The sequence below is a fragment of the Acinonyx jubatus genome, chromosome C2 (genome assembly GCF_027475565.1).
Source record: "Acinonyx jubatus isolate Ajub_Pintada_27869175 chromosome C2, VMU_Ajub_asm_v1.0, whole genome shotgun sequence".
Classification (NCBI taxonomy): domain Eukaryota; kingdom Metazoa; phylum Chordata; class Mammalia; order Carnivora; family Felidae; genus Acinonyx; species Acinonyx jubatus.
The window spans coordinates 48,659,028-48,674,955 of NC_069384.1; the positions used below are offsets into that span (position 1 = coordinate 48,659,028).

The 15,928-nt window shown below is 41.9% G+C and overlaps 1 protein-coding gene across 2 annotated transcripts; it reads left to right on the forward strand.

The window, feature by feature from the left end:
• Positions 1-291: 291 nt before the first annotated feature.
• NFKBIZ (NFKB inhibitor zeta) lies at positions 292-12,419 on the forward strand. 2 transcript variants are annotated; one of them, XM_027077653.2, is made up of 12 exons: positions 295-1,379; positions 3,615-3,754; positions 4,235-4,265; positions 4,384-4,487; positions 4,586-5,355; positions 6,047-6,152; positions 6,541-6,687; positions 6,872-6,935; positions 7,234-7,403; positions 8,265-8,375; positions 8,503-8,670; positions 11,001-12,419. In XM_027077653.2, exons 1-12 carry the CDS (start codon positions 452-454, stop codon positions 11,052-11,054), a joined length of 2,793 nt encoding a protein of 930 aa, XP_026933454.2. In that variant the 5' UTR covers positions 295-451; the 3' UTR covers positions 11,055-12,419. The 2 variants fall into 2 exon arrangements, with proteins under 2 accessions (XP_053076762.1, XP_026933454.2); XM_053220787.1 differs by lacking the exon at positions 11,001-12,419 and having other exon boundaries at positions 292-1,379; positions 8,503-10,825.
• The last annotated feature ends 3,509 nt before the right edge of the window (positions 12,420-15,928 follow it).

Genomic DNA, 15,928 nt, shown 5'->3' on the forward strand with positions numbered 1-15,928 from the left:
CTCCACTCTGCCCTCCTCCCCCCGCCCCCCCCCCCCAAGCCTGTCTGTCTCTCTCTCTCAAAAATAAATGAACACTAAAGATAAATAAATAGTACTTAAGCTAAGAAACAGCAAAATTCCTGTTTATCAGATAAAATGTAAAATGCAGAAAGAAAAAAATTATATATACATGAATACAAACATATACATGTATGTACATTCGTCATTTTGCGAAGTTCTGAACCAGACAGGGGTATAAGGCACTGTTTTTTATTACTGGGCTGTGCCAAAAAAAAAAAAAAAAAAAAAGTAGTAGTCCAGATTATAATTTGAGGACAGAAAAATGGCTTCAACATCTATCTCAGTGGGTGCCAAAGGTAAACACTTTGGCAAACGTTAAGTTCCGAGGACCAAAGCTGCTCTGAGGCACTGGAGGAGCCAGGCCTTTAGGAATCTTCCAGAGACGCCTTAAATGGAGCTGGCGGGAAGCTCGCCGCGCCAGGGCGGGCGGAGGAGTGCAGAACGTGCAGCTTCCAGGATTTCCTCCTCCCCGGGAACCGGGCCGACCAGTTCCCGCCGCTGCCTTCCCGCCTCCACCGCTCCCTCTGCAGGCCCAGGGCCCCCACGCCGCGCGCCTTCTTCCCCGGCGCCCGGCCCGGCCCGGCTTCTCTCGGCCGGCGGCTGGGGCCGGGGTCCCGGTCCGGGAGGCGGGAGGTGGGAGACCGCGCTCGCTCGGGGTTTCCAGGTGAAGGGGGAGAAAACAGCCGGTCAGTCGAGGCAGAGCCGAGCGGGCGGGGCGAGGGCGGAGGGCACATTGCTTCATCCTGTACATTTTACTGGAAACCGGGCGCATCCGGAGGAGGGGCTGGGAGGCGGCCCCGACGCCGCCAATGGCCCGGCCGGGCTCGGGGGTGGCAGGCGAGGCTGCGATCCTCCCCCTCCAGCTCCTGGAGGCCGGTTAAATACCGGGCAGTCCCGGGCCGCGCCCATGCCCGCGCCATCCCCCTGCCGGCAGGTCCCCGAGCCCGTCAGAGCCACAGCCGGGAGGCAGTCGTGCGCAGCGAGCGGGTGGCGCAGGAGTCTGGGGTCCCCGAGCGCCCAGCCCGGGAGCATGATCGTGGACAAGCTGCTGGACGACAGCCGCGGCGGAGAGGGGTTGCTGGACGCGGCCGGCGACGGTGGCCTCATGACCAGCCCGCTGAACCTGGCCTACTTCTACGGCGCATCGCCCCCGGCCGCGGCCCCGGGCGCCTGCGACGCCATCTGCTCGTCGTCGGGGCCCTCCGCTCCCGGCTCGCCCGGCTCGGACTCCTCCGACTTCTCCTCCGCCTCGTCCGTGTCCTCCTGCGGGGCCGTGGAGTCCCGGCCGAGAGGTGGCGCGCGCGCCGAGCGGCTGCAAGGTACCTACCCGCCCCGGCGGGCGCGGCCTCAGCGCCCCCAGCACCCCGGTCTCCGGGCGGCCCACACGCTGGGAGGGGAGGGTCCGAACTGCCGAGGTGCGAAGTACCTGGACCGGGAGTTAGGTGGCCTCTGCGCCTCCCTTAGCGGCAGTATATAACCACACTGTCATCATATGTTGGCGATTACTGGAAGACTTGCTCTGTGCCAGGGCATTTGGTAGAACTGGATGCCCTTTGACCGTCGGTAAAATCCGGGAGCCACATCCCGCTGGCCTGGTAGCTCACAGCGCCTCTGAGAGCATAGCTCTGACTTCTGAGGGTGGTGATGAATCACTTTAGATTTTCTCTCACTCTTCTTTTTTCTTTTCTCCTTCTCCTTCTTCAAGCTTTACTAAACTGTAAATTCACATACTGGTGGCGAGTTTTTGGATCTGATGTAGGTATAACTTGGGGTTCCCAATGAGGTTTGTTTGAGTGCTGTGTTTATGGTCGACTTATTTTTTCCTAAGTATTTGTGGAAATTTTAAGTAAAAAGGATTTTATATTTAAGAAAGGAAACTGATATTAACAAGATGTGAGGTGAAACTGGACTAAAAACCAGCTCACATTATGACTTTAGTGTGTGATGTTTTCGAGTTTCGGAAGTCTACCCTGAATTTCTGCGGTCTTGTTTTTCTGTGTGCTTTAGGATGGTTAAGCTAAACCTAGCCGGCATGGGGATAATGTTTCCTTCTGCTGTGAATTGGTTAGTTTCTTTTCTTAAAGAGCCGAGTTGCATAACTTGGGGGGAAACAGGATGGCACTGTGGGCAGACTAAAGAAAGTCTAGATAATCTCAAGTGTTATAAAGTCTAATCAGCATGATTTTAAAGAACATTCTTGTTCAGGTGTGTTCCCAACTGCTAGCCACTTCTGTTTTGGTTGTCTTTTATTATAAAAAGTGAGTTTTCATTTTCACTTAAAAAGTAATTTAAGCCACTTGATTTCATAAGGTGCTCTCCGTATTTTAAATGTATGTGTGTTTTATCAGATGCAAAGAGTGTGTGTGTGTGTGTGTGTGTGTGTGCGCGCGTGCGTGTGCGTGTATTCAAGCCTTTTCTCTCACATTTGGCCTTCATTTCTCTGAAACTGTTTTGTTCGTTCCTTGGTTTACCACATAGACATAGGGGATTTTTGAAACTGAATTTTTCTCCCTGTGACGTTGAATTATTAACTACTGTCATTCCAGAGAAATGCTGTTAGTTCCTGACAAGGTTTTCCTAAACTTAAACATAAAATCCACTCATTCTTTAATTTGCCCTACCATTGAGTGGGTTTTTGATATGTCTATGTCTATTCAAATTAGGCATGGTTTCTTGTCCCATCTTCTAACTGTTTCCTACTCAACTGAGTGGCTCAATTATTCATTTCCTGACTTCTTCCATGTTTTCTTTGTGTTCAACTCATCCCAAGAGATTATGACATAGTAGTGGTCAGAAGTGGAATGCTGTACTCATAGACTACATTTTAAAGTATGTCTTAAAATTTAAATATGGAAAGCCTAAGAAACAAATCTAAGACATTGGTTTTTTTATTTTTTTATGTTTATTTTTTAAATTTTATGTTTTTAAATTTACATCCAAATTAGTTAGCATATAGTGCAACAGTGATTTCAGGAGTAGATTCCTTAATGCCCCTTACCCATTTGGCCCATCCCCCCTCTGAGACATTGTTAATTGTTAGACCTTGGCACATTGAGATCTTTGGAGGAAGTTTGTTTTGTGCTTTCTTAGGTGAGTGGAATTATTAGACTTTTTAAATTTATGTGTGGATATAAAGCCTTTGTTTTGAAAAAGCTGAAAATCCATCATTTATTCCTCGCTCCCCCACGGTTTTTCAAAAGTTAAGAATAATTACAGATTTATGAGAGGGTGGCAAAATCTGTGATTGTGTCTCTTGAGTGGATGGGGCTGAAAGACGAAGAAGCTTAATTTGGGTTTATCTGTTGGCTCCAGGGGCCCCTGAAACTACAGTTCTTTGAGCTTTATTTTCGTAGGGTGCCTGGGGGATAAAGGTATTAGGAAATGAAGAACGTTTAGGTAGGGCTGGGGACTGACATGCAAGGCCATTGACCAGAGTGAGTTTGCAATCTGTTTGTTGGGGACTTCGTACATTAGACGGCTATGCTTTTGAGATTGGCAAGATTTGTGTCTGTAAACAGATTTAATTGGCATACGTTTTGTTTTCTTTTGAACAGTTGAGCCCCATATGGGGGTTGGAAGGCAGCAGAGAGGACCCTTTCAAGGTGTTCGTGTGAAGAACTCAGTGAAGGAACTCCTGTTGCATATCCGAAGTCATAAACAGAAGGCTTCTGGCCAAGCTGTGGATGATTTTAAGGTGGTACCTCTTTTTTGTTTTGGGTTGAGGCAGGGAGGTTATTCTGTCAGGGTAGTTATTATTCTCTTCTGACCTGGGTCCAGTAGCTCTTTTGTAGACCACACCAGAGTCATAGGATAGAGGGTGCATTGGTCTCTGTCTGCTGTATTCCTGTCACTTAGGCCGGTACTGGGCACACAAGAGAAATTTAATGAATGAATAAATGAAGGCAACTTGGGGGCAAAGAATCAACTGAAATGGAAAAGTTTGACTAGAAGGGGAAAACTCTAATGGGCTTATTAATTTTGTCTTGACCTCAGTTGAACTAAGGTGAAAGGGAAAATGGGGAAAGAAAATTAAGATAGAAAATAAATATTGCTAGGATAACTGTCAGATTTATGGTGAGCTGTAAAGAGTGGTAAAGTTAAGTCTGCTTATTGATGTCTATTAAGCAGGAAACCATTTGATATGCAGTAAATTAGAAATTCTTTTTCTTTATAGACCCAAAGTGTGAACAGAGAGCAATTCACAGGTAAGAGTTCCTTCTATTCGTAATATGGGGGCTTTAGAGTAAAATAATGTAGTGTGATTATGGGTAAAATTTAGAAAATAAAGTGATCACAGATTCCATATTCCTTTCTTGGGTATAGAATTGAAGAACACAGTATCATATAGTGGAAAAAGGAAAGGACCTGATTCATTGTCTGATGGACCAGTTTGCAAAAGGCCAGCTTTATTACATACCCAGTTTTTGGTAAATATCTCACTATTTTCCTCTGAATACCCTTTGAAAATTTTTCCTGGCATAATTTTGAAAGAGAGTCTGCAACTTAACTTTTTCTTCTTTTCCAGACACCACCTCAAACACCAACACCCGCAGAGAGCATGGAAGATGCTCATCACAGTGAATCCAAACAGGACAGCAGTGCTGATCTGCTTCAGAACATAATCAACATTAAGAATGAATGCAGCCCAGTTTCCCTGAATACTGTCCAAGTTAGTTGGATGAGCCCTGTGGTGGTCCCTCAGGGCTCTCCCCAAGAACAGTGTCAGGACTTCCACAGAGGGCAGGTCTTCTCGCCACCTCAGAAACACCAACCATTCCAAGTCAGCAGCTCCCCACACATGGTGGATCAGACGTCCCTGTACCAGTATTCTCCACAGAGCCAGAACTTGCAGCCACAGCACTACACCCACAACCCAACTCTGGAATACAGTCCTTATTCCAGAACGTCCCAGTCCCCCAATTATGAACCAAACCTCTTTGATGGTCAAGAACCACAGTTCTGCCCAGATCAAAGTTTTGCATCCCTTCTGAGTAGTCAGGAATCTGAGAATATTGCTGTTCCCATTCAGAATTCCCCCAGTGTTCAGCAACAGAATGACGCACACCTGCAGAACTTCAACATGATGCCACATGGCGCCTGTGAGGCCGTGATGGGGCATGACGCAGGCTCTACCCCTTTAGGCACTTCACTGCCATTCCCAAACATCATCGGAAATCCAATGAACACCACACAGTTAGGGAAGTCATTTTTCCAGTGGCAAGTAGAACAGGAAGAAAGCAAATTGGCAAATATCTCTCAAGATCAGTTTCTTTCAAAGGATGCAGATGGTGACACGTGAGTATCCTTTTCTCTCATGTTCCTAATTTGGTAAACCATACTTGTTAGAAGTAGTGGGCACAGAATTTCTCTAGGGCACACCAAGCCAGACCCTAGTAAGTGGCTAATTGGGATGACTAGAGTAGGTAGAAATTGCTGTTCAGTGACAGCTAATATTTTAAGCGTTTTCCTTTCTTTTACTTTCTGGCTGAATAGATTATTGTTTATGTGTCTTCTTTGAATAATAAGTTTTGAAAGCCCAGGATAGATTGTATCTATGGAGCAAAAACAGGTCATGATTAGTTGCTCATGATCAATTGTGAGTTGACTTGTAGAATGAATCGTAATCTGTCATGACATCTTTGTGGCCGTGGGCAATTTATTTAACCTCTCTGTGCCTGAGTCTTGACATGTAAAATGAAAAGACCTCCCTCATAGGGTTTGTAGGAATATTAAAGATAATCGATTTAAAGTGATCAGCATGGTGCTTGGCATTCTAACTATTTCTGATAGCTTAACACATCCTTTTGCACCTCAGATGTATTATCAACCTAGCAGAAAAGACAAATTATGCTCTATGGTGTGTCATTTGAGTGCACCAACATGTCAAGAAGGGGAGTAAAGGAGGAATTTTTATTTTTATTTTATTTTTTTAAGAATGAACTTAGTGAAGTCAGAAGTAATTCTCTTTTCCTCTCATGTTTCCCAGGTTCCTCCATATTGCCGTCGCCCAAGGGAGAAGGGCACTTTCCTATGTCCTCGCAAGAAAGATGAATGCGCTTCATATGTTGGATATTAAAGAGCACAATGGACAGGTGACGATCTTGACAGAGTGAGATGGCAGAGATGTGGTCACGGTGAAGAGAACAATAGCCAGTCTCATATTTATGTGTCCATCATTTTAGAGCTGCAGACCAAGAGAGTTCAGTTAATATTAACTTTGAGATGTTGACTCTGCCACCGTCAACCTTCAAGTTATTAACGTTAACTTTGTAGTTATTTGACCAAAGATTAACTGGGTGTAATAAAGGCACACCCTAAGCTTATTCTAGTTTCCTTGTGTTACAGTATTTTATTGCTTCTTAATAAGATTTATTTTCTCTATGTGGGGTTTTCCCCTCAGTCTTAGTTTATGTTCGTATTCCTTGTCAGGACAGTGTTATGTATTTTTAAAAGATCTTTTTTCCCTCTGAATGTTCACAGAGCGCCTTTCAGGTGGCAGTGGCTGCCAATCAGCATCTCATTGTGCAGGATCTGGTGAACCTTGGGGCCCAGGTGAACACAACCGACTGCTGGGGAAGAACCCCTCTGCATGTCTGTGCTGAGAAAGGTCACTCTCAGGTGCTTCAGGTAGGAGGCTGCTTCTGCTATCACAGGGCCACAGAGGTAGGGCTTGGATAGAAGTCAGATGTAGGTTGCCTGTTGTGAGAATGTATATTTTTAGTTGACCTACTCATTCCTTGGGGTTACTAATAGGATAAGTATTTGTGTAACTTGTCTTTTGCTCACATGTGTCTGTCTTTAAATTTGGCAGGCAATTCAGAAGGGAGCAGTGAAGAGCAATCAGTTTTTGGATCTTGAGGCAACTAACTATGATGGTAAGCGACAGAAATGTTATTGGATGAAAAGCCATGTAGAGAGTGGAACTCGCCAGTTCCAGGGGTATTAAGTGTTATTCCAAGAAGGAAGGGAGGTGATTAAAGCTAAAATATTCTATAGATAAAATTAGCACCAAGACCCGGTGGAGGGAATCTTCAGATTGCCTTACTAGTTCTTGGGGAGCCTACTTCTAGCTCATGTTGGAGGCTGTCCTAACTGTAATTGTCCAGGTCTGTAATTGTAGAAGAACTGAAATACTTGATGGATGCTTGACCACTGCTTTATTATACTTTTTAGGCCTGACTCCTTTACACTGTGCGGTCGTGGCCCACAATGCGGTGGTGCATGAACTGCAGAGAAATCAACAGCCCCATTCACCTGAAGTTCAGGAGCTTTTGCTGAAGAATAAGAGTCTGGTTGACACCATTAAATGTCTGATTCAAATGGGAGCAGCAGTGGAAGCAAAGGTAAATCTCATTAGAGTTTGGAGATGGAATTGGGAAGAAAAGTGGCTAGAGCAAAAGACCTTATTTCTGAAGTATAAATTAAAACCTTTTCCCGTTTTTCAATTAATGGGGTGAATAGCAATGCATATGGATAGTTAAGAAGCTTAGATTTAAAAATCATCAGCTTTTTCGATTTGCTTTTAATCTGTAGATTATCATTCAAAAGATCACTGAGCTGTGAAATAAATTAGTCTTTGTTTAAAAGGAAAAGAAAATGCTTGAAACTGGTATTGTCATTTTGGCTTCCATTTTCATATCCTAATAATAAGGGTGATGCGCTTTTGTAAGGGTTGCTTTATTGTTGTAGGACCTGGACTTAATCTTCTGTTTTTTAAACTGGAAAATATTTTATTCTCTTTAAATTTGAGGCTTGTTTGCTGAGTATCTCCTATGTACAAGGCACTGAGTTGGGAGCTCTGGGGGAAAAATACTTAATACCTTGGGAAGTGGAAGGGGTGAGAACCGCAGCTAATAAGTCTACACAGGGTGGCCACCAAATCTGGAAACACAAGGGAATACATAGTAAATATTTTATTGTATTGTATTACAGCACATGGTAAAATAGTATCATCTGTGTTTCTATATTTTATGGCCACCATGTATGTAAGAGCAGACTGTGATCAGGGCATATAGGCAAATTGATGGGGGAATTTAGGAGGAATAAGATTTCACTTAGTCTGGGATGAAGGAAGGCTTTGCGGAGAAGACAGCATTCACAGTGAATCACTAAGGGTGAGTCAGACATTTGTGAGCCTGGGTGAAAAGCATATCTAAAAGCGGTGTCTGGATGTTCATTTTCTTTCCCCTCTTGTCTTTGTTAAGGATCGTAAAAGTGGTCGCACAGCCTTGCATTTGGCAGCTGAAGAAGCAAACTTGGAACTCATTCGCCTTTTTCTGGAGCTGCCCAGCTGCCTGTCTTTTGTGAATGCGAAGGTACTTCTAGAAAGCCTCAGTAACTGCACTAGACATGGAATGACCTTTGCATCTTCTTCAGGCTGTTGAGCGGCTTTCATGAAAACCTCCCTTTCTGATAGGTGTCATTTTATCTCTTTGTCTTTAGGCTTACAATGGAAACACTGCCCTCCATGTTGCTGCCAGCCTTCAGTATCGGGTGACACAGTTGGATGCAGTCCGCCTGTTGATGAGGAAGGGAGCAGACCCAAGTACTCGGAACTTGGAGAATGAACAGCCAGTGCATTTGGTTCCTGATGGCCCTGTGGGGGAACAGGTGGGAGCTACAGAAGGGGCACTTAGTCTGAAACATAAAGGAAGATGCGGTTGTGCTGGTTAGAGGCGAGCTGGTGCTCTTTAGGCAGGCTCTGTCAGTGTCTGCGTCTCCCAGTGCCTTTGGTAGCAACTTTGGAGTCCATTGCTTTGTTTCTAAAGGAAGAGGAAGAAATTTTGGGGTTATCCATGGCCTCAAAATGATCAAAAGTCAGATTGTCTTCTCTTCTGTAACACAAAGTTAGGTGTAGAGTCAGTCAGAATGGTTTGAGGTTTTGGAAGCTGATGAAAGAGGAGATGCCAGGGCTCCTGCAGACATCGAGGAAAGAGAGTCTTAGTTTTGGTGAGTGATGGGTCTTCAGATTGTGGGTATGAAATGAGTCAGTCCCTGTAGAGTGTTCAGAATAGCCCAGGGACATAGTGAGTGGTCAGTAAACATTGGCCATTACAGTTATTTCTATCTACTAACTGATACTAAATAGGAAATGGAAGGTTGTTTATGTAATTCAGAACCTAGAAATACTTTAAACACAGTTATGCTTTATTTCTATGGTGATACATTATCTTTGGAGATTGAAGAGTTTCCCATGACTCAACTTCTCTTGATAACAAGAACTGAATCTTTTCAGAACTTAAGATACATATATATATATTTTAAAATTTATTTATTTATTTTGAGAGCGAGAGCGAGTGGGGGAGGGGCATGGGGGAGGGGGGGAGAGAGAGAGTCCCAAACAGGCTCCAAATTGTCAGTGCAGAGCCCGTTGCAGGGCCCCATCTCACTGTGCGTGAGATCATGACCTGAGCCGAAATCAAGAGTCGAACATTTAACCGACTGAGCCACCCATGTGCCCTAGAACTTAAGATATTTTTGATGGAAATCTTCCCCTGGGGTAAATGAGGGTAACTGTGGCTACGGGCAGGTCATTACAAACTTTGATAATAACAAAATAAAACATATGGAATGCAATTTAGCCTTTTCTTTGATTCATAGCCCTCATTATGACCATAATGTTACAGGACTACAAATGCTATGCAATGTTACAGCATCTACAAATGCTATTTGTAGAGCTCTTGATAACTTAAAGTGAATTTCTTAATAATTTGTGAAGAGTTTTCATGTATGTTATACCACTTCATAGTTACAAAAACTTTGCAGTGTAAAGGTTCAGCTGAGAAAATGGGGACTCAGAGATCCCACAGACAGGAATCCTCATTGACTAGTAAATGGCAGAGGCTTAAAGCCCAGTGTTTGCCTCTACTTCACTATATGTGGTATGCAGTTATACAGCGATGTTTGTCAGACTGGTGTATAAATTTAATCACTAGGCATACATTATGCACAGATGCTTTAATTGGATATCATGGCGGCTATTCTCATTTGAAGGGTATTTGAAGATTGACTTGTGTGTGTATGAAGTGGGTTCTGTGTTCTTGTTAGTTCAAGCTGGTTTCAAAATAGGTGAGATACTGTAATATACCATTGTTACTGCCTTGTATTAAATGTTCTCACAAATAGCAGTATTAGAGACTAGGAAAGGATATAGGTCTTATTTAAGCTGTTGGAGATTTTCAACTTTAAGTAGTTTTTTCTTTTTAATATTTACTTGTATTTGAGAGAGAGAGTGAGAGAGCGAGCACGCTAATGCGTGGGAGGGGGGGTGGGCAGAGAAATGGAGACAGAATCTGAAGCAGGCTCCAGGCTCTGAGCTGTCAGCCCAAAGCCCAACACAAGGCTCGAACCCACGAGCCATGAGATCACAACCTGAGTTGAAGTCGGATGCTTAACTGATTGAGCCACCCAGGTGCCCCTCAACATTAGGTAGTTTTTATTTTTTATTTATTTATTTATTTAAATTTTTTTTAACGTTTATTTATTTTTGAGACAGAGAGAGACAGAGCATGAATGGGGCAGGGTCAGAGAGAGGGAGACACAGAATCCGAAACAGGCTCCAGGCTTTGAGCTGTCAGCACAGAGCCCGACACGGGGCTCGAACTCACAGACCGTGAGGTCATGACCTGAGCCAAAGTCGGCCGCTTAACCGACTGAGCCACCCAGGCGCCCCAACATTAGGTAGTTTTTAATGGAGATGCTTTACTCTCTTGCACTCAAAGATCATTATAGATCTGTGATAAGTCTTGAAAGGAGTTATAGTAGTATTTTTAAAGTCACCTTAAAGTCTCGATGCGTATTGTTTCATATTTCTTCATATGTTTATTACAAGTTGACGTGAACGGTTTAGAGGATGTGAAAAAAGAGTGAAACTCTGAAGGAAATACGGTACTTTGACCATAAAAAGTAAAGCTCACCAATCCTGTTAATTTCTCTTCCAGATCCGACGTATCCTGAAGGGAAAGTCCATTCAGCAGAGAGCTCCACCGTATTAGCTCCATTGACGTGGAGCCTCGTCGGCAACACTCACTGTCAGTTAGGCAGTCCTAATGTATCTGTACATAGACCATTTGCCCTGTATTGGCAAATGTAAGTTGTTTCTAGGAAACAAACATATTTAGTTCACTATTATATAGTGGGTTATATTAAAGGAAAAGAAGAAAAATATCTAATTCCTTTCGGCAGATTTTAATATTTCACACCCAGGTATCTGGGATCTACACATCTGAATTTAATCTTGAGTGGTTAAATTGACTTTAATTAACAGTCGTTTTCGGGTAGGACAAGGCTTTGATTTGTGGCATCGGGCCTTACTCGTGTAGCTATTGCCAGTTTAAAAGTAGGTCAATTGTAAATGTTTTTTTAAGGAAAATGAAAGCATTTGAAAGGGAAAAAATAAATCTGTTTGTCGTGTTGAGGCTTCATTTGGCCTAACGCAGTACCTGATGGCCGTTATTGGTGTTGGAAAGTGTCTAGGTGCTGGACTAGATGAAATGTACCACGGTTAAAATTTGATCTTTGCAAATTGTATATAGTTGTTGTTTTTGTCTTTTGAAGTATTTGTACATATTTGGCCATTGACATGGCCACATTTGAAATGTGTAAATCAACAAAGTAGAAAAGAACAAGTGAAGTGTCACTATTTAAAAAAATTATACATGTTCCAAAGAGCTGTGTCATCATCATCTGTCTACCATCTCTGTAGATGAAGCAGATGGAGAGTCGTTCCCCTCCTGGCTGACAGAGCTCTGTTTGAATTGTAAATATGCTTTTACTCATGCATTGAGATGAAACACATTATTTGTAATGAATTGCATGCTCTTGAGGAGAACACCTCTTTATGGCTCACTTTCTAGGTTTTGTAATTTACTTGTTGGAATTTTGTTACCTTTATTGGAACATCAAAAAGTCAACACTGAACCACGTCTTACTGGTTTTCTATTGTCAAATAATGTTAATACACTATGATGTTTTACATTACCATCAGAAAAAAATGCCTTATATTTGAGTAACCTTGATTCTATTAATATTATTTTGCTTTTTACTCTTGCATACACCAAGGAATGCATTTGGCTTTGATTGCACACACTAATTCACTGTAATAAATTTGATTCATTAAAAACCTTTTTTTTTTTTTTTTTTTTTAATGAGAAGTCCCACAAGCAACTGACTAATCATCTTCATAGCTAAATCCTTTTAAAAAAGATAACCTTTGGATCGATCACATTGTTTGACCCAGTATGTCTTGTGGACAAAAGTTAGTTATAGTTATTTACTATCTGTAAATACAGCTGTATTATGAACTCATGGAAAAACTCATGCATGGATTTAAATAAACATTAATTCAGTAATACCGTTCATCTTAAGGATGTGTATTTTCTTTTTCTAGGCCCTTATTTATATTTCCCTAGGCTGAAAAAGTGCTATTAATTACTAATCTAAATAGCTTTAAATTATTAATATATTAATTAAAATATAAAATTTATAAAGTAGCAATAAAATATTATATTAAATATTACAAAACAGTAATATTTATCAATGTTTTAATATTAATATATTAATGATTATATTAAATATTAATATATTTCAATTTGGCTTTTTTTGAGAACATGATTCCTAAAAGTATATATGATTTAACATAAAAAGATTGTTTGCCAAGTTCGTAGAGGCTTATTGGGTTCTGAAAACATCATGAAACCTTAATAGTTACTGTTGATCATTTAGAAATTTATGTACCAGAAAGCTAATTCTTATGTTTGTGACTTTAGTTTTCATACTTTATTTTCTGGGAACAGTGAGCATAGGGAAAACAGTTTGGATATTAACAGAATCATCCTGAGAGATACCAGCCTGGGAAGATCAGTAAACAGTGTCCTTCTCATTCCCAACATGCCATTTTGACGTGTGAGAACAAACATACCAACATCTGCCAGTGTCAGTCAGTTATTCTGCACTTATTCTACTCTTATAACCTCTTTTGAGAATCTGCTAGAAGCTATGAATCCTTTCCCTGGAAAAAATGCACCTATGCATATATATGCAAATTCTGCATACAGTATCAGGGACTCTACAGATACTAGGAGTCCATGGCTCACGTTAGGAATCTACTGTCGGTCATTTATTTCTGTAAATGTAGGTCTGTAGGTGAAATATTTCTGTAGGTCAAATATAATTTGTCTTCTTTCATTGCATTGCAATGCAACCTGATAACTAGAACAATAGAACCGATACACCCCTGTGAAACAGATATACAGTGAGCTTTTTTCAAGTGAGCTTAACTCTTCTCTTAATCCCAAGTTCTCTCATAATTAGTTGATTGAACCAGTGCTTAGCAAGCATATGACTTGCATGTCTGTGTGCATGCATGTGCAAAGTGCAAAGCTGTATAATGAACAATATGAGGCATTCAAAGACATAAAAAGGATATTTCTTAAGATGTATATGTGGCAGACAAGGCATGCACTTTGTTAGGTAACAAAAAGGGGGGAGAAATACTGATCCAGAAGAATTTATATCTCAAAGGGGAGAACAAGGGAGACTTCAAGTTAGAGCATTTGAGCTGTGCCTTCACAAGAGTTGATTTGGATGTTCATAGATGACGAGGAGGAGGGGTGGTAAAAGGGACAGAAACAGAAAATGATGTGAACCAAGGCAATTGTATTTCGGGGAAATCACCAGTGATTCAGTGTAGTTTTGTTAGTATCTGGATGGCCAATTTCATCTTGTGTTCTACCTCTTACTGGAAGCATTCTCATGAAGGGCATGTTGAGAAGCATCCTCAGGCCATCCAGGGGCTTGGCAGGAGAGGGTGCTGTGATTGATAACATACCTCTGCTGCAGAGGTATGTGGGGTGGCTCTTGATGGGATGTTGTTTTGAAGAATGAGCCCCACAGAAACCAAGATTTCATGCTTACTGCTGCAACCTCAGTGCCTGGCACGTAGAAGGAGCTCATGAAAAGAATTGGTTAAATGAGTGAATGAATGTATGCAAATATTGGTTGGGATCATTGATTCTGGGAAGAAGTAATGCCTCAAGCCAGAGTTCTATTATTAAGTAATAATGAACTAGTGACTTATAGTTTGGAACCTGACTCAGCCGTGTAATCTAATAATGACATCAATGAGACATTCACGAAAATGGGCATAGTTGTACTCTTTTTAAAATCAGGTGGTTCCTTTTGTAAAGGACTAACTCTAGGGGCATCTGGGTGACTCAGTTATTTAAGCATTCGACTACGGCTCAGGTCATGATCTCACAGCTTGGGAGTTCAAGCCCTGCCTCCAGCTCTGTGCTGACAGCTCAGAGCCTGGAGCCCACTTCAGGTTCTGTGTCTCCCTCTCTCTCTGCTCCTCCCCTGTTCACACTCTGTTCCTCTCTCTCTGTCAAAAGTAAATAATAAAACATTTTTAAAAATTTAAGAAAATGTAAAGGACTAACTCTAGTACCATAATTTTGGTATTTCACGAAGGATTCCCCTCAAATGACCAAATTTTACAGATCTATTTGTTAATCAAATCAGTAACATTTAATTGTTTTTACTTAATCAGGAAAGAATTTCCTCAAACTCCTCTAACCTTTAATAAATGTCAACTTCTTAAACTCAGTACCACATCCATTTTATGATAATATCAGTTCTGTATTGAATGTGATCTTAGGGAGAAATCAACTTTATCCACTGGCTAAGTTCTCAATGGTTCCTCTGAGATCAGGCCTGGATATGAGGTTTCAGATTAGAGGTTTCAGATGAGACCAGACTACTTGGTTTTTGTTTTTTCTGGTAGTGCCCTGGATTTGCCCTTGAGAGGAGGGGAGTGGCCATCTTATTTATCATCAGATGTGATGAGTAGCATAGTATCTGACACTTGGTAGAGAGAAAATAAATACTTCCTCTTTTTTTGTTGTTGTTTGTTGTTGTTAAGTAGGCCCCACACCCAGTATGGAGCCCAATGCAGGGCTTGAACTCATGACCCTGAGATCAAGACCTGAGGTGAGATCAAAAGTCAGATGTTTAACTGATGACCCACCCAGGTATCCAAGGAAGTAATTCTCAAATTGAGTTTACTTTTACAGTTCTCTTTTTATTTATTTATTTTGTAATGTTTACTTTTTTTGAGAGACAGAGAGAGAGAGTGCGAGCAGGGGAGGGACAGAGAGAGACCAAAACACAGAGTCTGAAGCAGGCTCCAGGCTCTGAGCTGTCAGCACAGAGCCCGACGTGGGGCATGGACTCCCAAGCTGTGAGATCATGACCTGAGCCAAAGTTGGACGCTTAACCAACTGAGCCACCCAGGCGCCTCTATAGCTCTCTTTTTAATTTTTATTTTCTCAGCATAGTTTATACTTCAATGTATAAATATTTTATTATTCACATGGAGTTTACACGTTTTTAGTGCAGAAATACTTTCATACTTCAGCTTTATACCAACTCTGGTTTCATCTGCTGAATGCCCAAGTTTCAAGGTTTCGGTCTTTGGTGGATATCAGCATCTTTTGTGAAGCTTATTAAATGTGCAAGTGCCTTGACCCCACCCCAGACTTCCTGAGTCAGAATTTCCAGGGTTTTCAGGGCTCCTGGCAGGTATATGTGAAGATGATTTTAGTGCACAGTTTTAGTCTAAGTTATTTAGGAAATGCTGACTTTGGAGAGTACATGTGGCTGGGCAGTGGCCATATGGTGGTAACAGAATGGGCTCCTGGAATACCCGGGAGGATAAGGTAGCAAACTGATGAATGCCTGCTACATGCCAGGCACGTTGAATCCCATGTCATAGAAACCAGCTTTGAAGGAGAGATCAGGAGTCATTGAACCTTTTTTTTTTTTTTTTTTTTTTTGCTTTCAGAAAACACTTTTCTAGGGTCATTTTGGT